Here is a 27,166-nt window from a genome sequence, read left to right as displayed (position 1 = left end):
TTGACCCGATTCACTGACCAATCGCTCGAGATTCTCATCCACGCTTACCCATATTCCAGGTCCCAATGAACACAGAGATCATATCTGGCTCATCCTGATTGGAATGTTTATTCTTCATCAGCTGCAGAAGCTGGCAAAAGGCTTCCCTTTTCTGAAAGGCAATGAAGACACGATACTCAGCCCTGTTGTCAGTTCTGCCCTGCTCCACCCGGGGAATGAGCCGGGTCCGTTGTGATGGCTCAGCGACTCAATCGAAGTCCAGCCTCACCTTGGCACTGGCAAAAATGAAATCCTTGCGCTGGCTCTTGTCCTTCTCCTTCTCAAACACGATGCCCAGTTTATTCTGCACCCGCTGTGACTTGATCAGCTGCCGAACTGCGGAGACAAATTGGCACAGGAGGCGGAGGTCATGATGATTGAGAGCACTCCACAGGAGATGAGAAAACTACGCCAATTCATTGACATTGACCTGTATTTCATGTATACATGGTTTCTATAAAGTGCTTTTCCTTTTCAAAGAGTGCTATATTATCTAAAGATCAAGTTAGTGGCTGATTTTTGCCGTATTCTCTAAATAATTAAATACTTTAAATTAATGTATCGATTTCCATTTGTTTAAGCTTATAGAAGTGACCGAGCTGGACAGGGCGTGCAGAAGAGGGCTAAGTGACATTCTAAGTGAAACTACTGCATCCCCCCAATGAAGAAAATAAGTAGAAAGTGAGGCCCAGAGCGAGGAAAGGACACCAGAGTCTTATTGAGGGGAGGCAAGTTGCTGGCTATTTGTTTCACGGTCACCATTTCTCTAATTGGGACAATCAACATAAATGTACGTTTGTTTTCTTAAGCAAAACCCAACCTGGACACAGTAATCCTGCACCTGGCCTCTGAAACGCTCCCCAGTTGGTGGGTGTGTTCTGCAGGCTGGTAGTGGGGCTGTGCCAGGCAGTGTGAGGGACACTGATAGGTGCAGAGGGCAATGCATTGTCTTACTCTTGTCGTGAGTGAAGGTATTCCAGTCCTCCTGGGAGTCCTTTAGCTTCTTCAGCACCACCAGCTTGCCCCCCTCCACATCCACGCTCAGCGTGTGCTTTTGGGACTTGCCAATCTTGGTGAGGTCTGCCAGATTCACATCCAGCTTCACCTACCGGAAAAACAGCCAAACACAGCACACTGCAATCACACCGTGGTCTGGCCTCACTCGTCCCAATTGTGCTGGAGTATATACATTAACTCTATAGCAATAAAGAACTGGTGTGGCAAGATGTAGCCATTATGGGCCATATTCATAACCCTATAGCATCATATATTTACCACCCCTTTCTTAAGTTGAAAAATAAACATGCATGTTTATTTTTCAACTTAAGAAAGGGGTGGTAACTATTAATTCAATGTACTTAATTGTAGCACTCTGAACATTTTGTGTGACACTTTTTACAAGTTCCCCCTCCTCCTCCCCTCATTTGGGAAAACAGATGTTAACTTATCAAAACAGTAAATAACGGCCCAGTGTTTTAGGGTAGAATCCAAAGGTTTTATTTCATGTGCCACTCTATGGTCAAAATCCAGTGCTTACAGTAACATATTAGGTCTGAGTTAATGTATTTATTTTCCTGATACTCTTATGAAAGGCTATACTTTAGATGTTTAACAGAATGGCATGATTTAATTAAAGCTGCACTGACAGAAACAATGGGGAAATATTTCCATTCTGCAGTTTTCTCTTCCAGTGTTACTTAGGCCCGGGTGAGCTGCTTGCTTAGCAAGATAAAACCATGAAAACATAAGAGCTGGGTCTTACAAGGCAGCTTAATGCATTGAATCATTACCAGCAGGGGGAAGCAGAGTGATGGGAAACATTCAACGATCACCAGGCTGCTAAAAAAGTATCCGTTCTGTTTTTTGAGTCTAAAAATAGAGGTGCCATTCTCACAAGAGTGAAAGATCTCGGCATATATATATACACACATAGAATATTTCAAGTCTTAAAAATATATATTTCTCAATTGACACTTCAGAAAGGAAGTCATTTGTCAGTCAATGCTGTAATAGAAATCATCTTTCACCTAATGTGTGTTAACACTCACTTTCCTAACTCACAGATGGCCTTATTCTCGATTTACGGAAATTGCTAAAAATAGAAGACTTACATGTAATGATAACCGCCTAGGAGAAATACAACTAAAAAAGAATTATAATACAAAGAAAAGACTGCAAAAACTGATGATGTGTATTTAATTCTCACATGTTTAGAATCTAGAGTGAGAAGTTTTAATAATAATAACAAAAAGTAATGACAAAAGAACCTTGTCATCATCCTCAGATATGATGCGTTTTATTGCAATACAGCAGCCCATTCTTAGAGAAATATCCGTTGTTACCAAAGTAGAAATCACTCCATTTCTTAATTCCTTCACTTCATTACTAATCCCATCATGCCATGGTGCCATTGTGATTCAGCACAGATGCATTTGCTTACTTCAGGACGATCAGAGAGGGCTGAACACTATCTAATAGGGAAAACCTGTTTAAGCTTGAGAACTCAGCACTTTCAAAGCAGATGTTTCTCTTTTAGATTATAGGTTAGCACCTAGAATGATGCATTAGAAATATAGAGAACCAGGCTGTCCCAAGATAATGTTTACAATTGTGAAAGATTTAAACTTTTTTTTTTTTTTTGTAACAATTGTAACCTTTAAGAAGTCAGCATGATGTCACCAATTATGAGTTGCAACAACAATACATTATCCCAATTTACCAGGCCTTTGCATGAGACAAATGTCACACTGGTAATTAAAGGGTCAAGTCTTTGAAATCAATATATTTAATCCAAACTAAGGTGCGAGACAAGGGTCAAAAATACTTTTAAGTCCCAATGTTGGTATTCTCAGAGACCAGTTGGATTGAACTACTGCAAGTCTAATTATTGGCACAGCACTGTGTGTGAGGTACAGAAATGGGCAACTTTGGCGGCAGCAATAGCTCAGTCACAGTACCTACCTCGAAGGCCTGGATGGGAATGACTTTGCTGTGCCGGGTGGAGAGCATGGCAGGGATGGAGGGGGCAGTAAGGCTCATGTCCTGGAGTGCCTTTAAAGCCTGGGCCACAATGGAGAGACACACACACAGAGGTTAACCATGTACTCTCACTCTTATTGGATTTGGTTTTATGGCCAATACCACGGCATTCTGAAATGGCGTGAAAAGAAAACAACTAAATCTAGTTATTAAATCCTACTTTCTGCTGAGGGGCTGGAATTGAACATGAATTCAACAAGCCAACATTAATCTACATATGGTTCAGTTTTCAATAATACTGATGGTTGTGAATAATTAAAGTCTGAAAGAGCTCTGAACTGAAGGTAGGGTCAATGCGTCTCATGCTAGAAGGGGCCTTTACACTGCCATTACTACCGATGGATTTGATCCTGCTCAGAAATGACAGTGCGTTGGATTTACTTGTTAAAATAATTTGTAACAAAATAAAAACAGTTTTTGATATAGCTTTGTGTTCTAAAGTACTCATTTAATATATACATATACAAAAGTTTGGACTTAGGTGCTAGTGTGGCGGTGTTTGTTTTAAACTGAGGCAGGCGGAAGACATGCATCAGTGGAGCAGATAAGAGACTCTTCCCTACTTCCCTCATTACAAATAAAACTGTTAAAATCAAAACTAAATGGCTTGCTATTTTGTGTTAGCAAAAAATATATAATTGTATTTAAAATGCTTTAGTTGCAAAAAGTAGTGTTTTAAGTATATTGGTTTTACTTTAGAATAATTAGTAATGAAATAACTGTTGATCTAGCCTAACTGCTTAATGCCACCACTCATATTTCATTTAAAGCATGTTTAAGAATATTTTATTAGCTACATAACGGTCCCTATTCCCATTTACAAAATATCAACTACACTTAGCATGCTCTGTTTAGTCAGGAAGCATTGCTGTCTGAGTGGTCACGAATTTGCCCACTTCACCGAGGATAGGTCTGGCTCTCAGTGTGGGTAAAGCTCAGTCCTCTCACAGCCAGAGGGGCCTGCAGCTACATGAACATTTCGTTGTTTTTCAAAGTGTTCTGGGCCTCATGCTCCCGGGTTAAAGAAGAGATGAACAAACCGCCAGGCGCCTCAGCTTGGCAAAGGATCTGTCGCACTCTTCCTCCCCCTCAAACTGTTTATTGAGAAACTCAGAGTCTTTTCTTACACCAAACACTGAGTGCAGCGAAGATGAAGAAGAAGAGGGGAGGGTGGATTTATCGAGGCTGAATGTTTTCTGCACTAACACTGAACACCAAGGGTAACAACCTCACTATATTAAACAGACTTTGTGCTGCATTGCAAATGCATCCCATCTGTAGTAAAGCAGTCAAAAGGGGTTCTAACCTTCTTCTCAATGGAGGACAGCAGGTCCTTCAGAATGGAAAGCTTGGTCACGAGGTGTTCCAGTTCCTGGTCTCCACCCTGATTCCCAGACTGGAAGACAAACATCGGCCCTTTAACCCCAAGGATTCCCTGCTCCATTGCCCACATGTTGAGCATACAGAAAGCCAACAGGGTCATAATGTACAATGATTAACATGTAAAGAGTTTTAATTCAAACAGCATTATCAGATTCTTAAATCTTGATCATTGGGAGTAAACACTTGTTCACAAATAAGGCTATTATGCCATCAAAATCTGATTGACTGGCACAGCTGTAAAATGGAAGGTTGAGGCTTATCATGTCATGATGAAGGTTTAGAAGTCAATATAATTCACATTACAGGTAATGATCAAAACATCCATTATCTCAAAGTTTCTATTGGATAAGCAGAGTCCACGTAAAAGCAAACCAATTACGTGGAAACTATTTTGACCCTGAAGGGTTTCCATACAAACATGTCAAAACACTGCATGTAACCAGACATGTATCAACACACAAAGCAGTGCTTAGACATGGTTTTGAAAAGCTATTCATTTTGATATTTGAAAACTTCCCAGTTATTTAAACTTACAGTGAAATATATAAAAGGGGAATCCCATTTTGTTGTTGTTGTTTACTGCTTTAACACACCCTTTTTTCAGATGAAGCTATATTTTTAACATTGAATGTGTTTACAGAGTTTACTAGTAATTAGCTTCACCCAGATGTGGGCTATTCTGTTCGCTTGGTTTCTGCTGATGCGTAAACAAACGGAGGCCTGTGTTTACTTTCGTTCGAGACTGAACTCCGCTCCAACATGCCAGCTGGGAAACACTGCGACGATCTGGAGGCATTAAAACACTCCTCAACAATGACAGTTTCTAGAGGTCGGCGAGGGAAGGAAAACCCACTTTCTTTTACAAGAATGTAAAGAAGTGCAGCTGCTACTGAAATCAGCTGCTTGAGAGGCTTCTGTACTGCAGGCCACGTTTGTGGAAAAAGTTGCCATGTGAAATCCAGGAAGCTGCCTTGGGTCAGCGAAGTAATGGCTTTTTCTTTTTGAAAAGGTTTTGCAGTTCATGTTTTTGTTTTTAATAATTTGTGGAAGAGACTGAGGATACTTGGCACAGTGGAAGCTGTACGAGTGTTTTGTTGTTGCTGGTGTAGTCTGGGGTAAAGAAAAGGGCAGGAAAGCTTTATCACAATTGATTTCCTTTTCTCAAACAGGGAAACGTTGCACTCTGGGATTGTTAACAATGCAGATCAAGCATGGATTGACACTGCACACATTAAAAAAAATAAAAAAGGGATCCAGGTCCTTCGATGAATATTTTGACCAATTTAAACATCCCTGCATTACAACCACTAAACAAGTCCTGTAAGTCACACGCACCAAAATTCGATCAAACAAGATAAATTAAATAAATATAACAAATAGATATAATTACAATAATTAAAAGTGAGCCTTTTTAAATACAACTACCTGCTGTATCATCCGTGATACCATGAGTGCACTCTGCTGGTCGAATACTTTGGACAAAATCTCAAGACCAGCTAGGACTTTGTCCACTTCCCTGGAAACAGAACGCAAAGAAACTGCATTAACCTTTGCCATTTTCTATTTGCAGTATGTATAGTATTTAATACTTTTTTCTTTATTTTGTTTAGCAATGGGGTAGGATGTATAGCACAAAGTTGTAACTGTCTGTGGACTAGTCTTAGCATTTTATCTGGCACAAATTCAGAGCCCTGCCCACAGCAGTCAACTAATGATTTGAGTGGGAGTTGTTTTCAGATTGGGCATGGCCTGACTCAGCTGAACAGGGCACACAGCAGAGAGCCAAGTTAGCTTCAGACATTTGTAGAAACTACTGTAGCAAAAAAGTGAGGCCCAGAGAGAGGAAAGCAGATCGTGTGGGCTTGGGTTGTTGCTTGGCTGCTCACCCATGTAGACGTTTGCAGGAGGACACCAGAGTCTTATTGAGGTGAGGCAAGTTGCTGGCTCCTTGTTTCACGGCCTCCAAGTCCAGAGCATAGCTGCCCTTCAGATACTCGTGGGAAATGGTGCTCAGCCCATTCGCAGCACTGAAGAAGAGAAGATGAGAAGACGAGGGGTGGGGGGTTGGGGTGTGTGCAATAAAACACGCAAAAAAAAAAAAAAAACACATTAATGGAGATGCAATCTACTCCATTCATATTAGCTACAGGCAACTGATGCAGTAACACCTCCTTCACTGAGAGAAGGATGGCGTGACAAGCACCCACTCGTGTTGCTCATCTGCGAATTTAACACCTCACGATTGCCCCCCACCCCGGTGGAACATTCCACCGCTCACTGTTGAGGGCCGAGAACGGGGGCAATACTCTGATCGGGTCACCCAGCTCCACCCTCTGGTGTGCCATTTCTTGCTCGGCTGTGGAGTGATCTCTCACAGGGAGTGTCGAAGGCCATCAGCCGGTCCATGTCATTTACATCAAACTATTACTTTTCATCCACCAACATATAGTTTTTAAAACAGTGTGGGCCAGATTATATAAACCCCTGCTAAAAGGGGTTTGAAGAGCTGCTGCGTCCCGGCTATATGTACAATGCGTGTTGTTTTCTCAACAGGAAGTGGTATTTTTCTAAACACAAAATGAGCGGTCATGACAATATTGAGTAACAGGGGGTTAAGGAGTGTCCCAGTAGACACACAAATAAGGTGTTCATATCACTGAAGCAAGTAAGGGGATTGCCCTTGAACTAATGGTTCCACACACCAGTACAACAATGAGAGTATCTCCCTTTACACAACCTACACACGGCAAGGCTCACTCATTTTAATAATCCAAACTATTAAGACTCAAAAGCAGTTTTAAATGTAGCACGTGATCAAGGGATCCTATCCTGGCATTGGTAATGCTAACCCCAAAACAACCTGTTGTGCGGGTAACATTGTATAATAATTGTAGGATTACCGATTAATGAATGTATGAACATCACAGGTATAACCATGAATATCTCCTACACTTTGTCTGAGTTCTAATGTTAATCTTATGTATAATCCCTAACTTCTGCCCCAGTCTATAACCTTCAGCCTGAATGATCAGAACTCAGGCGAAGAGGATGAGGTGTTCCTGTGTATTTCCTGTGGTATTCGCTTGCTAGACAGGCATGGCGATCAAGTCTCAGTGACCTGTCAGTCTGGATGTCCTGGCATGCCGGCACCACGGCGGAGCAGGAGAAGGCAGGGCTACTGGTGGACGCGGTGCGCGGCGGGAGGGGCGGCTTGTCATCTTCCCCGTCTGGAAACAGAAACAACGCACAGCCATCACCACACCACAGCCTGCCAGCTGAAAGGCCTTAGGCATGTGTTTAAAAAAATAAAAAGAGCTTCTTACATTTCAGTTTCTTGTTTGTTTTCCATTCCATTATGTTGTGGTGCTCAGTTTTGAATGATTTATTAATAAGTACATGTTTTGCTGTCAGCTTGTGCATTTTAAATTGCATAGCTATCCAGACATCAACTTAGCTCATACATATTCAATCTGTTCTTGTGCGAACAACCCAAACACATTTTGACTGTAAACTGCTTGTATAAATATGGCTACTGTCATTTATTAAGTTTGATTTGTTTTATCCCCCCGCCAAGTACATTCAAATCAAACTAGTTATACCTTTTAATATATCCAAAATATGAAATAAGCACATTAACAACACCATAGAATAAGATAAGCATCAACACAGACATAGCAGATGTCAGAAGTACTTTTGTGTCTGTAAATCAGTGTAGCACAAACTCCACTTATTCAAGTGATTCAACTGTTCTGTATTGATACTGCAAATTGATTGGTACTTTTCCTGTGTACAAGTGTGTAAATGTAAATGTAAATGTAAATGCAATAAAATGTATACTGGCTGTACAGTTCATATTGCAGTGGTCTGCCATAGTTTAATCCCACAAATAGCTGGTGTCTGGAGGGAGAAGTATGGCGAGCACTGGTGTACATTACTGTGCTTTGATATGCCACAAGAAGTGTAGCGGTGCAGGCTGTTACCAGAGTAGTCTCTGTCCTCGAGGCTCTCCTCTCGCTCCACAGGGAACAGCAGTGTCGTGACCAGACCCTGGTTGGGCTGGAGGTACAGCTGGATGAGCTCGGGCAGGGTCTTAAAGCGCTTCGGCTGGACACCCTGAGAGGTCTGCGCACACAGAGAGAGACACGGGGGCATCAACACACACCCCGAGGGCAATGCAGCTGAGGCTCAGGGCGTTAATTGACACAGAAGCATTAACAGATTCCAACACTGGGTTTAAATGCAACACTGGACAGAAGCAGAGAGTAAGTGGAAACCTCCTGTGGGCATCTCTGCATACAAGAAAAGAAAACGCTCCTCAATTTAGAAAAATAGGATAGAGGCTGAACTGGGCACAGCTGGGATCTCATTACTGCTACCCACAGTGGAAAATCTGTCATGTATTCCTTTCGGTAAAGTACCGTGCTACAAATCTGCCTCTAATAAACTGTAGTTTTTAGTTGAAAAGGTTACCAAATAATTCCAATTCCAGCCTTAGAGAGAATTAATTACACCTCCTCTGGACTAACCTAGGCTGACTACAGCTCTTTCCACCTACAGTTGTATTTTACTGGTCACATACTATAAAGTTTGTCACTTTAATGCATCAAAAGAGTAAATTTGATCCTAAATTAAATAATTCTCCTTGCTCACTGTCTAAGCTTGATGGGTAGGATTTCAAAAGCAGTGCAGGACCCAGGCAAAGAAGCAGACGCTGTTGCCCCCAGATTGAGGCTCCCGCCAGCTGCTCTGACCAGCCGCCACCCGGGCACAATGAGCCGCTGTCTGTCTGGGACAGCAGTGCAGGCCAACACAAGCGCCAGCCTTGTGCCAGCTGTTTCTGCACACAGCTACAGCTTACTCACACACACACACACACACACACACACACACACACACATTCACAAAAACTTCTGCGGCTATGCACATGCCTGCATGCATGCTTCCTCCCTCACACCCCACCTGGACCAGTCTTTGACACTTAAATTGACCTCCAGAGGGAATATTCCTAGAGAAGAGACAGCATGTGCTCCATTTACCTTCCTGCACATTATGTAACTCAAGAACTCCCATTGAACACAGCAGCTGAGCCGATTCAGTTTCTTTTGAGTTTTTGTATCTTTTTTATTTTTATTCCAAGCAAAAGAAAATAGTCCTAACATGACCAATTTTCTAAAGTGTTAGAAAAGATAACTTGAACTTTCAGCATTCCCAAACAAATTGTGCCACTGGCAGAGAGCTGCAACAACTCTGACCCAGCCACTGCAATACGCTCGAGCTGTGAAACGCAAACCGCCAGCTGGCCTCTCACATAGCACTTCACTTCCTATCAGTGGTGAGGAGCTGCTTTATGCAAACGAGCTTTCACCGGGCTGGTATTTTGCAGGTTATTTTTCCTGTAACCTCTAGAAAACTCTGACATCTCACTGGAGAGGAAGTTCCATTCGGTTACTGCTTAGGGCCTGTGTTCAGCATCCTGAGGTTAGTTTAACAGCATAACCAACTCACACCACTGAGCTGAACGGAGTACTTATACATTTATAATCTTAAAAAATACTAAGCACAACCTTGATGGGAACCAAATCAGCTTAAAATCTTTGCAAGCACAGCCACACCAATATTCACCCAAAAATTACAGGAGGCTTGGGGGGCTTAATTACCAAACTGTCACTTTATACATACTTCTTTCCAGTTATGTCCATTAGCATTTAATTTGACTATTTTAGAAGTCTGCAGTACAGTCTGGGACTCTATGATTCATTTCCATCACAGCATCCTCAGTGTGAAGTTAACCACAAGCTAGTAATTCCACCTTATCATATGAAGCACCATTGTGTGCAAAACTCCAGCAGTGCTTATCTCACTCACATACATTAAGTTTAAATGCTCAATTCAGAGTGTGTGTTCACACAGTGTTGGTATGATGATCTCACCACCTTGAAAGACTGCGATTGTCACCCTTTCCCGTTGAAACATGCAGTACCTATCAACAGAGTATTATGGGTCTTTGTGGCATCTATTGAAAGATTAACTTCAACTAGTATCTACTGAAGGATTAACTTCAACAATTTCGCTAGTAGTGTGGCACAACACAATTTATCCAGAAAGTGTTCCATAGCAATTATACCCCTCTCTACACTGAACAGCAGTGAAAGGCCTACAAGGAGATGAACGAGTGTTTCCTGGGATAACTTCTAATAAAAAGGCTTCATTCTCAGTCTTATTTATTTCATTTTGTTTCCCCATTTTGTTTAAGAAAACTTTCAAACATTTCCCTCCTACGACTAATTAAAAAGAAAGACTAGAACTTCCTGTGCATACCTGTACTGCGAGGAAGCCCTCTTCATCTGGCAGAATTCTGTAGGTGTGAACGTGTTTCTGGAATCTGCAGTATGAAATAAACAAAAAACGGTTATGTCACAACATTTTCTGGACATTTTAAAACATTGTGGATAGCTTGAAGATATTGAACCTGATGTAAAGTTTGATTCAAGGTCCTTTGATTATTTTGCTCCTGGTGACTGCAGAAAAGAGAATGTATAACTACATAAAGGAATAATTAAACTGTGTGACACCAATGCCGTTTCTTTGACCATATCAGGGTGGAGGTATGGGGTGTGCTGCGAGAACCTCAGAGGTTCTGAACGTGGCGTGGAACTCACTGGAAGCAAAACAGGTACGAAAATAAGACTCAGTCCATGTTTAAAGAGCCTCTTTCAGTCTACCACAGTTATGTTAATGTCGCAATCACGCCAGTCAGAGCCACTTCTCCTGGGCAGACTAACAGGCTGGCAGCTCAAAATAAGCCTTATGTGTATTCACCTCTAGTTTGTAGCCCTAGCTAATTATTATTTTTATTGAGTCATTCATTTGGTATTCACCTTAATCCATGGAGACTTGGGCGGGTAATAGGGTACAAACTTCAAAACCAACATTTACAACATTAAACAAGACAACGCACGCGTTTCTGAAAGGATAGAAAGAGTGGTACTGGAGCAAAACAGAGAGAAGTGCAAAGCAACACAATGAATGAAGTGTAAAACTGTTCACAGACAAGAGTGATTCAAAAGGCAGGGAAAGCACTCTACATAGGCTTAACACTAGAAGCGCCAGGCCGGTCAATTTGACCGATTTGGTTATTACAATTTGAATTACTCCGTGTTCCTAAATACAATGCGCATACCCGTTCGTGACTTTTCCTAAACACATGTATTAAACATGCCTACAGCGTTTTAGCTGGATAAAAGTTATAAACACATTTACCTAGAATAGCCAAAATCGGGTTATTTTGACCGGTCATTTAAATACATAATAAATCAAATATAACGCAAAATCCTGCCATCCCTTTACAATAGAGTCAGTCCGGCACTCAAGTGGTGATCTCTACCTGTCTACAGTCTTTCATGTGATTGAAAAACACACACATTGTACAGCATTACAGGTGTTTTCTTACAGCTGTAGTCAGATTGAGTGGATACAGTGATTACCCGCAAATAAACATGGAGTTTGAAGAGAGCTCATTCTGGAAATGCCGTGTATGTGAACATGACTGATTCAGCGGCATCAGTGATACTGGCAATGACAGATCATTCGTGGGTTTGTGCCAGTGCTGTGAAAACACTGCAAGTGAAATGCCAGGTCCAAATGGCACCAAGTGCTTTTACTCTACTGATCAATACGCGATTGCTACTGCACATAGTACAGAGTGCAATAGCGCAGAACATCCACCAAAATAATGATTCACGGACATTATCAGCAGAGCAGCATTTATTGCAATGCTATATATTAGTGGAGCAAAAGAGTTGACCTTGAGAGGGCTGTCAAAATGCAGTGTGAGGTATGAGCTCATGCAGGGAAAGTGCAGAAATGTGTCCTGTGCAGGTTATATAAATAGTAAATATTTTATTGAAATACAAAGCTACAGTGAATACAAGCACCGTATGTTGAAAACAAAGTTTACACGATGTTGAAAATGTTTACTTTAGTGTACAATTCTGTTTTGATGAATGCAATACATATTTTTGAACTATAAAATATTGCTATTGAGCATTATTCCAATACTTACATTTACACTTGTTTTATTATCTTATTGTATGCCGTTTTTGAGCTTTTTGCTTATTGTAGGCTATATAGTTATTCATGTTTTGAATGCAGTGTGTGCGTTTAGAAAAAAGTGTGTTTTATTTATAGCAATAATATAAATGTTTTATGATCACATTTCAATTTAAATACTACAGTTGTGCTATGTAAATGTTGGATTTGATGTTCATGAATAAAACTTCTGAGTTTTACATGATGGTTTGACTTTGATTGTCATATCGCAGCTGTTAAAGAGCTATCGGTTACAATGACCGGCTATGGCGTTTGTAGGTAGTTCAAAATGTCAGCGTTTCTAGTGTTAAGGGGCCAATAATGGTATGGACACAATCAGAGGCAAACGAGAACCTTTACAGGGTTTACAATTATGTTACCAATCATGCTGCAAATTTGACACGAATATGTAATATATTATAGTTATCTTCAAGAATGCATCTGATATTCCCCAAGTGCAAAACACTGTACATATCTTACAGAATCTCCAGTGTGGATCAAGTACTGACCTATTTCTGCCAAAATGGTAGTCAAATACCACACCTCACAATACGTCCCAAGGCAGAACTTTAGTACAAGCTCCCATTTGATGTAACCGACTTAACCATCAACTAATCAAGCTGTGTGGAGCTACTTGTAGCAACACGGTGTGATGAAATGGATTGAAAAATATGGTACTAGACTCATCTCTGCTCAAAGCTTTCCAGTGTTTTCCTCATAGGCACCAGTCTCTGCACCAGTTTTATTCACCCCTTGTACAAACAGTAGCCACATACATTTCACCTGTAACCAAATCACCTTTTAGAAATGGACAATTTAAAAGAAAGGATACACTGTTCCCCTGGACAGAGCTGCCCCCTCCCCCTTTCTGTCTTCTTAACCATTGCGAGTTGGAAATAATTTTGCATCTCAAGAGAACAAGGAAGTCCCTTAGTAAAAACAAGTGGGGAATTGAAGCTGGCTATCCAGGATGCCTGCAGCATCATTTGCCTATTCAAATCCAGTCACATCATAAGGCTTCAGTAGTTGTAGTGGTTACTTTCTAGGATGGGGGGCTATGTGGAGGCTTTGAACTTGAGGTGAACTTATGTCTGGGGGCCTCTTTCTGGAGGAGGGAGGGCTGTAAACTTGTGACCGGCCTGAAGGGGTGTTCCCGGGGGCACAATAGGCATTTACATTCTGAAAGGGCGTCCCAGGGAGCACTATAGGTGGGGCTGAATTTGCAGACATCATAATGCATCATCAACCTGTAGACGTGTTGGGGGGACTGGGTGTACTCTTGAGTGTAATGTGATACTGCAGCTCCCAGGTCGGCACAGGCCGCTGTTAAATACAAAAATAACTATAAGATAAGTGCTCTGCCTGGTCAAATCTCCCAAATAATTCTAGACAGCCTTAACTTTAGAAGTTCAAAGCCACCACATAGCAAACCCTTCCTAAAAAGTGCCTATTATAACTATTGCCTGCATTCTAAAAAATAAAAAAACATGTTATTTATTTAAGAAAGCTTTCCAACATTTCTATCCACGTCTTCAGACAGACAACAGGTCTGGGAAAATCATTAGTTATGTTTCAACATTGCTACCAAAGCGGATAGTAGTAGTTTCACCGGAGTGGACCCTGTGGATTTGCCTTTCAATAGCAGTTCCTCTCCCCAGATGCAGACATGACACAAAGCAATCCAAGAATATGTGCAGAAAAAGGGGGGTATGTATTGAAACTTCTGCTCTGGAGTTTTACTTTACAAATACAGGAACTTTGCTGTATTTCGTCACAAGGCTACCCTCAGCCAAAACACACACCCATTCTACTTTGGTTACTAAATCTTCTTTTTACACCCTCTGCAGAAAATGGCAGTAATAACTATAACCTTTATGGTATTCCTCGATTAATTAAGACAACGTTTGGAAGTAAGCATAGTTACCAAAATAAATACATAAATTGTTGTTACGTGGCTTGGTTATGTATGTTATGAATGTGCATTCGATTTCCTGTGATCAACCGTCACCTATCTACTATTATGACTTCTTAGGTTTTATGGTGCGCAAACAGTGCCTTAAAGTGTTCCAGGTTTGGTTGCATATGATTTTAGTTTCTGATCAGTATCTAGTCACAGACAGACCACTGGCCATTTTCAACAGGAAGCCAAATTATCACTGCGCATCACAGCTCGGGTTATTAAGCGGTCATGTGTAATGGCTATAAACATCAAAAGCATTTGTTTTCCAGAAAAGCAGCTTCAGTACACTAGCTTTCATTTTGACCTCTTCTATTAGGCATCAAATCGTGACCTGGGTTTCTGATGGCTGGCTCCTTTCAGCACAAGGAACTCAGAACAGTTTCACTGACTTTTCCTAGCACTCTACTGTAAGGAACAAGGAGCCCCACTTGAATTAAAAGAAAACAAACTCAGCAAGCGCCTTATTTCCTCTCCTCAAGCTATCCTGCCACCTGCTCCCTTTGTCCTTCATTCCAGGAAAACCGTCTGCCTTTGTTTATGTTACACTCTGACGTCTGTGTACAAGTCGTTGGGGCCGTGTACTATCCTCTGGCACGAGCCTTCAGCCGCAACACAAAAACAAGATGTTCAAATGCACACGTACAAGTCATTTGGAAAGGTTTGTCTCAGACCAGGGGCTTCTCCAATGCACCTATACAAGCAATCAGTCTTAGCCCTGCATGAGCACGTACCTACATCCCTGATTATTTGCATTACAATTAAAAAAAAAAAAAAAAAGGCTGGAACTTCTCCATCTATACAGTGATCACAACCCCATGCTTTGAGAACTCTCCTGCTTGTAGAGTTTTTCGCTTTCTTTTAGCGATTTGTTTAGAAGATGGATTTTCGTGTTGTGCACCGTTAATGCATGAACTGGGAATGAAAATAAAAGTCTGTGACAGTTGAACACAAGAAACATAAGAAATGAACAGGGACATTCATTCCTTGAATACTTTTGGTTTAATTTCCATCAGCTAGTGGCTAGAGACAAACTACAGATACAGACTAGAGATAAATATGAACATTAACATAACTAAGAGAGGGAATGGAAACTAAAGAGAAACATAATCCCTCAAAAAAGGAAATTAAAACAATACGAAGGCCATGCAGCTTATTTAGTCTTTTTTTTTTTTTTTTTTTTTTTTAAACAAAAAGTAAGTATTATTGTTAAGGTGTAAAACTATTTGTTCTACGCTCCGTTGAATAATGTAAGTAAGACAGAGGAAAACAGAGACTAGGGGGCCTGCTACAGGGTGTGTCTATTTTAACGCTCTAGACAACCTGTTAGTGTCCATCAAATGAAGCCAAGAACGCAGACGTTACAGCTGGAGACAAAGGGGCAGTCTAGCCCCTGGATCAGTAGAGCGGCATGGACAGTGAGCGAGAGAGAGAGACAGAAAGATAGGGTTGAGGGGGTCAGACAGCTGAGCATGTTTTTGCACAAATCAGTCAACCTTAATATTATCATCAAGAAAAATAAATGTACATCAGAGAAATAAAAATCGGGCACAGACTACTCATGTCGTGCTGTGGTTTGTTTTAAAACTACAAGTTCAGAACTTCCCAACAGAAATGTGGAAATCTAACTTCCTCTATAGTAGTTCACAATTTCAAACTTCTCTGTGGCCGGACCACAGTGTCAGTCTTCATGTGACAGAAACCATTTGCCACCTTTGTCAATAAGTAGGTGAGGTGGTCGATAATCTTTGTGATGCCACCGATAATTGATCCATGTAAAAAGGGTGCACAGCACAGATCACTCCAGTCTCTCTTGTACAGTGCAGCCTTCGAAAAGTCAAAACGTTGAGAAATAGCTCATCAGGTGCAGTAAATTTAAGAACAGATTAGCGAAGTTTGCCAGGATGTACTGTGCCCTCCCAAGGGTTTTACAGAACAGGGTTTAACTACAGCACGGTGGTAGTTCAAGGATTAATCAAACATTTACTCTGAGCAGTAGCAGATGGAAGCGTGGTAACATGTGGGCAGGTTGGGTTCTATTGCCAGGGAAACCAGCAGGAACGATTCGCTTGTTTACACAACTAGAGATGGGTATCAGGTTGCATGAAAACACTGCACACATCATGAAAAGGGTAGCTTGAAGTCAGGCCGTCAACAGAAAAAAGAGTGGGCCAAGTGTGAAAAAATGCAACCTGCTTCCAAGCTCAAATCCCCTTCTAAGACTAAGAATACATCCCCGGATTCAAAGACAAAGATATAAAGTGAATATGGAGAGCTCATACTAAAGAAAGGACTTTTTTCTTCCCAAATGAGTTTCAGCTGAGGGGTAAAACATACTTTTTAAAAGGGTAAGGATCTCTTCTCAGCTTTGATCGTGTTCTGTTACCAGATGCAGATCAGCTTTCTACTTCTGCTTCATGTTTCTTATTTTTTTGGCAAAAAAGAAAAAAAAAGAGAGAGGAAGGAGAAAAACAAGAAATTACATTTTATATATTTGTATACTCACTCTCAAAAAAAAAAAAAATGGAAACCACAGAATAACACTGATATTAATCGAAAAGCCATATATAAAGCATCAACTGCTTTACTGAAAGACTATCACTTTCACTGAGGTTAAGGGGTCAAATGCTGTTGCTTCAAGCTGGAAAACCTAGATTAAGACTGACACGCTGCACCTGCCAGACACCATCCACCTCCCTCACTTACGTCACCTTGCAGATACCTTATTCATAGACAATTACCATATGGCGGTGAAAGGTTACAATAAACAGACTTCAAGATTGGTCCCAAGTCTCATCTCTTTTAACATCAAAGAGAAATACTCCACAGCACAACACACAATTTATGACATCAGGTCTCGTCCTCCAAACAAAAACCACAATGCCTTTTAACACAGCCAGGCATTGAAGATATTTAATGAGAGCAAAGGGTTGTGGTGCTTAATTCAGTCCCTGTGTAGTGAGAATCTTCAATAACTGATTAATGGGTTCAGGAGAAATGCATTTTCAGGTATTTATTTTCAAACAATAAGCAAATAACTACAAAATCAACACCCTGGTGCAAGCTAAAAACCATAGATAGATAGTGTGAGATACAATGATGGTGCCAGAATCAGATCAACAGTGCAGTTTCACAAACAACATATTTGCTACAGTACCAGTAATAATAATGATATTAATAATATTACACAAAATACAAATTTGAACAGTAGTAGAACAATTCCCCTGAAAACCATTCTCTGCAAATCAACACCACTCTCAAGATAAGGCCATAGAACACTAATCATTCATTCAACAATGCAGCTAAAGTAAACAGTTAAGTTAAGCCGAGTCCACATCAGGCACAGTATATGGCTTATTTTTCATTCAGTTGGGGTTGATTCAAGATTTCCCTTGATCTCTAGACCCCTTAATCTCTAGACTCAGAGGACATTGTCAAAGTCCAGAGTGGATGGCTCGACTATCCATAATGTTCTGGTTGAGACGATGAAGGTGGGAGGGTAGATCTCCCTGGCTATGTGTGTTGAAGGGCTGCTCCAGAGATCCAATTTATCATAATCCTTCAATCATTACGATTAAATGACAATCCTGGAGGAACTTACAGTTGTGGAAGAAACTCCGTGCACGGTCGTTGGAACACTCCCTAACTGGAATGCACTGAAGTGTTACTATCGGTCATCACAAATAAGCAGACTTCTCCCCGGCCTAAAGCATTCCAGACTGCGGGGCAGAAAAATCTGTTCCGAGGATAGGAGGAGGGGGTAAAAAAACAAAAAACTTTTCACTCTCATGCCCAACCTAAGTCCAACCTAAGCCATGTCTATCACACTGTAAGGGCACAGTGTCCTTAAGGATAAATCCCTTTTATATCATATAGGCTAAAACAAACTAAAGGCCGTTATGCTGTTCCCTGCCTTTAACAGTAGCTAACTTTCTTTCTAGCTATAGACCATTAAAATCCTTAAATTAATGGTCCTTTTCTTGCCTTTGCCTTTAGGCTCAGTTCTAAACAGTGGCTGGATCATAACACAGCTGCTGTCCAATCTCTAGCAACTGTAACCTGAATTCCTCACAGAGGGTGACGGGAAAGAGAGCGGAGGCCCCAAACAAGCCCTTTGGCAGGCAGAACAAATGACAATTACAGTAATTAGGGCCGAAGAATAAAAGGGGTTAATTAAAGTGAGCTCAATCCCGTCCTGGATATTTAGCGTCAACATCTGGAAGAGTGGAGATCTGTGGGAAATTCACATTTATGTTCGGCTCCCAGTAATTTGTGGAGTCTCTCACTCTGGAGGCAGTAAACAGCACAGTCGCGTTCATCAGCACAGATCCCGCACTCAAGTTTTCCCACAGAGCATGTACTGCCACCAGCCCATTTTTTCTGCACTGCTAATTTGTGCAATTTCCTTCCCCAAGTGAAGAGTTAAATCGAATGCAAGCACACCCGAGAACAGCCAGAACCGTCCATTGGCGGTTTCTCGTGTCGCACCCTGCAACAGGGGCTGTCCTCTGCGATACACTGTGTTAATGGAACACGCAGTAACTCCTTGACTAAATGTCAGCATAGAACAGCGTATCATTTCCACTTATTATTTTCAGGGACACATTCAAACCAATTTGCAACGCCTGGGCTGTATTTTCCTTTGAGACAATCTAAAATTGAAAATCCATGCATACCCACCCTAGACATACAGAGCAAATTGTATCCTTGTCTCACCATGGCCTTGTGGCTCATGGGTGTGAAAGTCTGAATCTTTGTGAAAGTCGAGTGGGCTGGAGGCAAACCAACACAGGACGTCTTTTGAAACTCTTTTACAATTACAACTCGTGGGATCCCCCGCCGTTCTACAGGGCGCTCCGAGCCTTTGCGCTCGAAGTAGGCCTCCATAAAGTCGTGCTGGCCTCCTGGGATTATAAGACCATCTGTAGCCAGATGAGATCTACCCAGGAGACCAGCCGCATAGAAGATTTCCCTCCCGAAACCTGCCGGTTTATCTGGGCTAACGCTACGCACGTTTGCCTCACGAATACACAGAAAGATGTCTCCTGGATGGCTGTGAGTCGGTGTCTCCCCACCCGAGTGTTCATGCACAGAAGGGGCATAGCTCCTTATGAAACCTGCCCCTATAAGGGTTGCCTGGGGAAGGAGACGGAGGCTCATATCTTTAGGGATTGCCCCTCCGCCTGCAGGGTCTGGCTCCTGTTTTTCCCGTTCCTCCGCAGGTTTGCCGTTCCTGTGCGGACGACCGCCCAGCGGATCCTTTATGGCCCTGCCAAAGGAATAACATCTCCCTCCCTGAGGTGCTGGTGGCGTGTCGTCTGCGCAGTGAAGCAGGCCCTGTGGGAGGGACGGAACATCTGCCTTTTTAATAAGCAGGAGCTGGACCCGATTGTCACCGCGCGGAGGGGCATGGTACTCATTCGTGAGGGTGTCAATCTGGAGGTCCATCAGAGGGGCAAGGAGGAAGCCTACAAGATCTGGCACATAAAAGATATGGGGGAGCTTAGGATCCCTTGATGGGACCCACCTCCGGGGACGACCATCTCCCCCTGCTGGAGCCCGAGTCCAAGATCTTTTAACTATTTTATGAATGATTATATTTTAAAATGAATTTTAAAAATGAATTTTAATTGTTTTTAAAGATTTAGTTGTTTTTAAAAACACTAGTTTGATTGGTTTTTTAGGTTGTTTTTGTTATATTTCTTTGTCAAATGCATTGGCCGTTTGGTTTTAATTTTAAATGAATTGGACTGTTTTGGTTTGTTTTTTATTTTCTTGTTTTATTTTCTTTTTTTGATTTGTCCAATTCATTTTCAGTTATTTTCAATGTATTTGACATTTTTTGTTGGTTAGCAGGTTTACTTTTAGCACATTTGTTTTTCTTTTATGCACATGTTCAGTTATTTTGAATTTAATCACTTTGAGATTTAAAAAAAAAATTAAGTGATTTTAGTAATTGATTTTAATTTTTTTTAATCACAAGTATTAAAATTTTGAATGTTTTTATTTGTAAAATTTAAAATACTTTCACTTAATAAACAGTATTTTACAATTCCAGCAAAATGAAGAACTAAATATATATACATAGCTCACTCACATGACACACATTGGGGTAAGATAAACAAGTGGCAAGACCTGCTACAGTGCATAGTAATACCCAACAAGAGGAATGCCCTCTGCCAGGTTCTCTCAGTGTAAATTCAGATATAATTAGCTCTCAGAGGAAAGAATACATTTGAACAGACCCAATATCCCCTAATACAGGCAAGTGGCCTGCTTCCCCCGGCAGTTTGCGATGTGATTAAGAAACAACCAGGGGATCAAAAACTGAGAGAAGCTTTTTTGCATGAACAATATCTAATTTTCACTCAAACAGGTGGGGGGATGCCAGGAATCACAACCTCACTGTAAATGGAAAATCAAATGAATTCAAAACAGATTTCTGAAACCAAGACGTGAGAAACCATAAGCCCTGATAGTTTGTGTAAATAAATCAAGCAATAAATAAATAAATAAATTCCCTAATGTTTTACAACATCGTTTCCACTCTCCTACTAAAACACATGACCGTATCAGTTTTGTTGTGCGCTCTGTTGTTTTTCCATGATACACAGAGATGCAAACAAGAATGAGTAAATAAATAGCAGCTTACAAAAGGGAGAATATTTTTGCCCAAATTTTAATCTCATTTGCATCTGTGTCCCATTTGTAAGAGAATGCCTTCCCTTTGCAGCTTGCAGAAAGCTAAGGGAACAGCACTATCCAATGAGAGCTCGGCTGTATTCTTCAACCTTGCCAAAAATGCCCCATTTCACACTGTTGCAAGTGCTGTAGTTTTTGTGTTAGCAATTCACTTTGGCAGAATGCACACTTATTACTTGCAAGGGCACTTCCAAAACAGCTGACCTTACTGGGAGAATGACAAAAACAAAACTGTAACACTAGAAAACTGTTTTGTTTTGTTTTGAAATCTATTAACTGAATGAAGAGATGGCCCCCGGGTTTCATTTTATTAGTTTACATTACATTGTAAGGACAGGTAATTTGTTTTCCAACTCCCAGCACCCCCTCAAGATAAATGGTTTCTCCCAACTGTTAGCTCCCTGTGTTACACTGTCTGGCCAAACAAAGAATGGAAAAAAGATAGTTGAAGCCCCAAATGTTATCCACCACAGCAAACAAAACAAAACCAAGGGAACTTTCTAAACCCTAAGCTTCTTCACTACTATCCATTGATGAACACAGAGAGAGAGGTCAATAATTAATGTTCCTGTAAATATTACATAGATAAACAGAAGCAATACAAGGGTGAGAGTATGTCGGGGCCCTAAGGTTGATACAGTTAATGCGCCAATGGCAGTTTGCTTCTACGAGGTAAAAAGCCACAGTTTCCACTCCCTCGTGTAAGTGTGGCCTCCTACCCAAACCCAATGGTGTTAAAACCCTGCGAGCGATCTCAAAATCTCCCACGTGGTTGGGTGCACATTCCTTTCATGGCTTCTAGCTAAATAACTCACTCTGTGTCTGGGCAAGGAGCCACGATTACTCAGAATCCATAGAATGCAAGACAATGAGGGAAACAGGTTACTTTAGTATATGTCTGCTGTAGGGAAATGGTGAAGAGGCTTTACCATTGTTCTTTGGCTTTTAAAATGTATTTTCAAGACAGGTCTCAGTCTCTTCCAGTTCACCACTTGGCAAGACAAAGCAGACACTTTCAAGTTAATGTTAGAAAATGCATAAAGCAGACTTTACTTCAAAGAGCCATGCGAATTTAACTGCAACTCCCCACAACACAGCAGGGGAAAAGCAGACTAGAAGTAGATTGTTTTCGGTCAGACTTTATTTGTTTTAGTTTTTCCATGTCACAGATTACAAATTAGCCCCAAAAATGGCACATTCCAGTGCTGACAGCGATTAGCAAATATTTTTCATTTGGTACGGTAATCATACTTAAAAAAAATAAAAAAGACAAAACTTTTTTACTGTACAAGACAAGTCTCTTATTTCTGTGTAATATGAATGGGAACTACACAAAAGACCTAGATTTCCAGTATGCTCCATGACACATCAAGAATGGTGTTAATCAGAGACATGCGTCATGCAAACTTACACATTTAGGCATATTTCCCTGGCTCACAGAGAAGTGTTTCCATCTGACAAACTGGAAACCAAAAGCAAGTAAGGACTGCCAGAGATCTCCCCTTCGCCTGCTCTAGATTTTTGGAAACCTGTAGTGTTGTTTGGGTTTGTCGATGACAAGACTGTGAGCTCACAGCACAGTCATAATCCACTAAATATTTGGACAGATGTAGCTTTAAACAGTGAGACAAAACAGAAAGTTTACATACCAGAGAAACCAACTGGGAAGAATCTAATTAAGGAAGTGAATTAATGCTCAGGAAAGAGGCAAAAACTGCAATACCTAAACTAGAAATCTAAATAGGAGAAATTAATCTGATTACAATTTATTATATTTTACCTTAATCAAAAACTTTTTTTTTTGTTATTGAACATTGTGCGTCTTTTTCAAGAATTAATAACACAAAACACCCAGACCTTCCTCTCCCATGTCTGTGATTTGGTACCGAGGGAGTCTAGCTAGTCCTGGCAAAGCTACTCTGAAATTATCTCAGCACCTGAGGTTACCGGGCATTCACAACATATCGTACTTGTGTGCAGCGCGCAAAGTCAACACAATCCTACTTCACTAAAAAGAAAGTAAATCAAGATGCATTGCAGTTCGACCTTCAGCATTACACTTTAAGAACCAAGAGGCTCAGGAAAAAAAAACCTGTGAGTGTAGAGAACTCCTACTGTGTTTCTATAGTGTAGTATTATACTACAGGGTTCTTGCAGCCAAATCATTGTAGTGGAGTCTTGGAATTGAAGGGAAAGGGAGATCAAAAAAAAAAAAATGATGATTCGAATACTTTACATAAGACTTAGCACCTAAACAGACGGTGGAAATTTAGAGCAGGAGCATGTCTAGACTGAGTGCCTGCCACCCAGGGTTTAGACTGAAACCCTGCCGGAACCAATGTGCCACTCAGGGTACACACATGCACAGTTTATATATGAATTAAGAAGGGAGTGCTCCGATGGAAATCCAGGAGACTCCTGATTGGCCTTCAAGGACCTGAGCCAGATGCTACAGATGGCTGAATCAATACAGAGCAATATCATTTTTTTTTTTATATATATATGCAGCATTTTCTGAGATGGCTCACACTCATACATGTTTAGTGACCGTTTTCAGCCTGAGGTCTGAGGGTTCCTGGGGGTCTTCAGACATGGCTTCACACTTACTGATGTGTGCACCAGTACTTAGTAACTCTGAAACCACAACATCTGCAACAGAGCCTATTAGATATGTTCTGGTTTAAATACCTTCCATTGCTTGACAAAATTAACTTTCTAAAAGCCCAACATGGCACAAGGACTATGGCCTAGAATTGAATATAGATAATAATAATATAAATAAGATGCAGCTTTCTTCATTGGATTTAAAAGCAAGCACTAAGGACTCCCGAGTGGAACTGTTGTAACTCGCTGCAGTACAGTAGCTTCTGTTTGTTTTTGTTTTTTAATTTTCCTCTTCTGTAACTTTTTCAACTGTGGCTTTGTTTCACAAAGGAAGTCCCACATGTGAAAAGCTTGATATATCTGAGAAGCACTATTGTACCACACCACACACAATAAGTCTGCTTCTCAAGCATATTCTACTGTAAACCTTCAGCTCTTTTTCTGTATCTTATATTCTGCTTGCCTGTAGACCAGTTTATTACACATTTTCTTACAAAATCAATTTGACTTCTTACATCTCCAACACAAAATGCAGTGAAGCTTTTTGGTGGAATTTGTTTTGTATAAAGGAATCAGCCACAAACTGTCAAATACTGATATTATCTCTAAATTAGCTGTGGGCTGCTCAGATTGAGGCTGAATCAGTTCCTCGGTTCTAGATTTTAACTAATACATGAACACTGTGAACAGCTTGTATCAGTTCATGGTTGATTCACTGTGGTGATTTACAATAAGGTGCATTCATAGAGGCCAACCTTCATGACCTCTCGACTGCAAAGTCATTCCTTTAAGCACACAGAGACTGCCCTGCTACATTACCACCAGAATAGTGGTCATTCCTTTCAGTCTAATACCCCACACAGTCCATTTCCCCATCTATACAGACACCTACTGTAGACCCCTGACCTTGCTGTACAACTGCCTAAAAAGCACTAACTCTAATGTTACATGCAGCACAGACAATCACATGATATATATCATGTTCGCCTCCCCCACCCCCCACCCCAGCAGACTTAAATTGCATAGTTTATGCTTGAGATCATGCTAAAAACCTTTGCTAATGGAGATGAACAGTCTTGGGGGCAGCCCACAAGGGTTAAGTCACATGCAATGGAAGCCCTTCAAAGGATGTTATTCTGAGATTTTCGACCTGCACTGAGCTCAGCTGAGCTTCACAGCAAAGCCATGTCTCTGAAGGACGGACACTACAGAACATTTATATTTTGAGAGAGAGTTTCAGGCGATCAGAGTTTGTCATGGTCTTAAACGTACAATCTGGTCACTCAATCTGATCACGTGCCCCAGTATATGAACGCTGTGTAAAACATAAAGCTGAAGTGTTTTCTGGCATTGGTGCTCTTAATGCTAGAAGTGCATCAACAGTAAGGTTCCTGAATGGTTTTAAAGTGGTTCCTGACAAATTTCACTAATAAGGTTTTGTGATGTCACACCACTCCCCCCTATATTGATAACACAGTGCATCTTAAAAGTGTTCACTATCAAGATGTCAGAATTAAAAAAAAAAAAAACTCACTCTTCATACAGTGCCTTGCAAAAGTATTCAGACCCTCATTTCTCACATTCTGTTGCTTTCAAGCTTGCAGTCCCTACACTTTGAATAGAAATTAATGCATTTATATACACAACCTACTGCACACATTCAAAGCATAAACAAAAAGAAAGAAGTAAACATACAATTAATAGGAAATAAAAACTGAACAGACATGGTGGCAGAAGTATTCAAACTCATTGCTGTGGCAAGCCTAAATTAAATTAATAATGCACACAATGACAAGCCACACAATTAGTTGAATGGCTAAAATACATGAGGCCAGCTTGCCTGCATCGTTCTGAACTGTGGTAATTTAATGACAAATACCAAACACCGAGTCAAATTCAGCTCAGTGAGATGGATCAACCAAGCCTTAATAAGGTTAAATACATTACAGCAGTATACACAACTTGCCTTTAAAGAGGCATCTTTTGGGTTTTAAATGCCAGTCTTAAACTGGAAAGTATTCTCAGAACGTGGCACAAAACATTGTATTTAGTATGTGTAATGTTTTGTGGTTATCCTTTGAAATCATTATATTTTTAAACAGTACATAATCATACATTCCTAACTCTCATCCAATGTTTCTATTATACAGATATACTGCAAAAGTTAATTATTTGGCAAATCCTTCAAAGGAAACAAATGTTATCAGTAATGCAAAAGCTAGAGCAACATTGTGTGTCAGGAAATACACAAAAAACAAATGGGAGGAGGCCGTTCGGTTCATTTTGCTTCATGTTCTAGCAGCTACTCGATTCTCTCAAATACGAAGATTATTATACACAATCATTTAAAAATCACAGTGAAAGATCATATATCTTGGTCACTACTACAGGGAAAGATGTTGTATTGGCAACTTTTACATTATTAGACAAAAACAAAACTCTCTTCTTTGGAGAAAAAAAAAAAAGGAACAATAAGACTTAAGCTTATTTCTTTGAAAATTAATGGAACGTGCCAGAAAGTTGGACGTGCTGTCAATAGACTGTATTCTTTTTTTATTAGCACAAATGCATACTTTTTAAACAAGCAGTTGTGGTTCAGACGCAACAAAACATGAATTAGTGAGGGAATTTGACCAACATGTGAAAAGCACAAGCAGCACCCACACACTTATGGATCAGATGTAACCGTTTTCTTGAACTCTAGATAAGTGTTGAGATTTGACATTTTAGATCAGACTAGCTTTTCTCCATCTCAAAGGATCCACATGTTCGTGTGATCTGGTCATTCTTCTGTAGGGTCGTTTTTGTGTTGAACTTATTATTACTTCTCACTTGGATGATAAATGGTGGTCTCAATGTGCGCCTACAGCAGGTCATGAAGACGACCATTTTCTCATTTTGCTTTAAAGATGCTGTCAAACTCCTCAATGCAGGATATTGCACAACAATTTCAGAACAATGTTATTAAGTGCAACGAGAACTGCAGCTGTGATAAACTGTGTCAAACCACTATCAAATGACGTGGTGAAAACGTAAAAACATGACTGAACCAAGAATCAAGAGCACAATTCCCTTGTTCATGAGTCAATCGAGCTGATTAGAAAGGGGAAGTGCGCTGGAGCGGAGATGTGCAGCTTCAACCTCATAACGAGCCATTTGTCAAATCATTAACACCATGTTAATCGGCTTAATGTGACAGAGATGGGATCAATTGCTTTGGTTCAATTTCAATTCCGAATTCAAACTCAATGCCATGTGATCACCTGTGTTGCGGCTGATACGTGTCCCTGGCATTTCCAGATTGCACTGCAATAACTGGTATTGACCCCAACTCGAGTGGCAGCTACCCAGACA

At 40.7% G+C, this 27,166-nt stretch overlaps 1 protein-coding gene across 3 annotated transcripts in view; it reads right to left on the bottom strand.

Annotated features, from left to right (window-relative positions):
* The window catches only part of inppl1a (inositol polyphosphate phosphatase-like 1a), a 39,812-nt gene that overhangs the window by 11,266 nt on the left and 1,380 nt on the right, over positions 1-27,166 (bottom strand). For 2 of the 3 annotated variants that reach the window (XM_066699214.1, XM_066699212.1), the window contains exons 2-11: positions 10,780-10,843; positions 8,442-8,583; positions 7,580-7,688; positions 6,348-6,488; positions 5,884-5,977; positions 4,385-4,474; positions 3,001-3,099; positions 994-1,144; positions 269-375; positions 49-151 (exon numbers count right to left, since the gene is read on the bottom strand). In XM_066699214.1, coding sequence (XP_066555311.1) covers positions 49-151; positions 269-375; positions 994-1,144; positions 3,001-3,099; positions 4,385-4,474; positions 5,884-5,977; positions 6,348-6,488; positions 7,580-7,688; positions 8,442-8,583; positions 10,780-10,843 — 1,100 coding nt within the window. The remainder of the gene's footprint in view (positions 1-48; positions 152-268; positions 376-993; positions 1,145-3,000; positions 3,100-4,384; positions 4,475-5,883; positions 5,978-6,347; positions 6,489-7,579; positions 7,689-8,441; positions 8,584-10,779; positions 10,844-27,166) is intronic. The other variant, XM_066699213.1, reaches the window with a different exon arrangement.

This window comes from Amia ocellicauda, chromosome 3, assembly GCF_036373705.1.
Source record: "Amia ocellicauda isolate fAmiCal2 chromosome 3, fAmiCal2.hap1, whole genome shotgun sequence".
In the NCBI taxonomy this organism is placed as follows: Eukaryota; Metazoa; Chordata; class Actinopteri; order Amiiformes; family Amiidae; genus Amia; species Amia ocellicauda.
The sequence above is the reverse complement of the archived record's forward strand: the minus strand, read 5'-3'. Positions and strand labels throughout refer to the sequence as shown.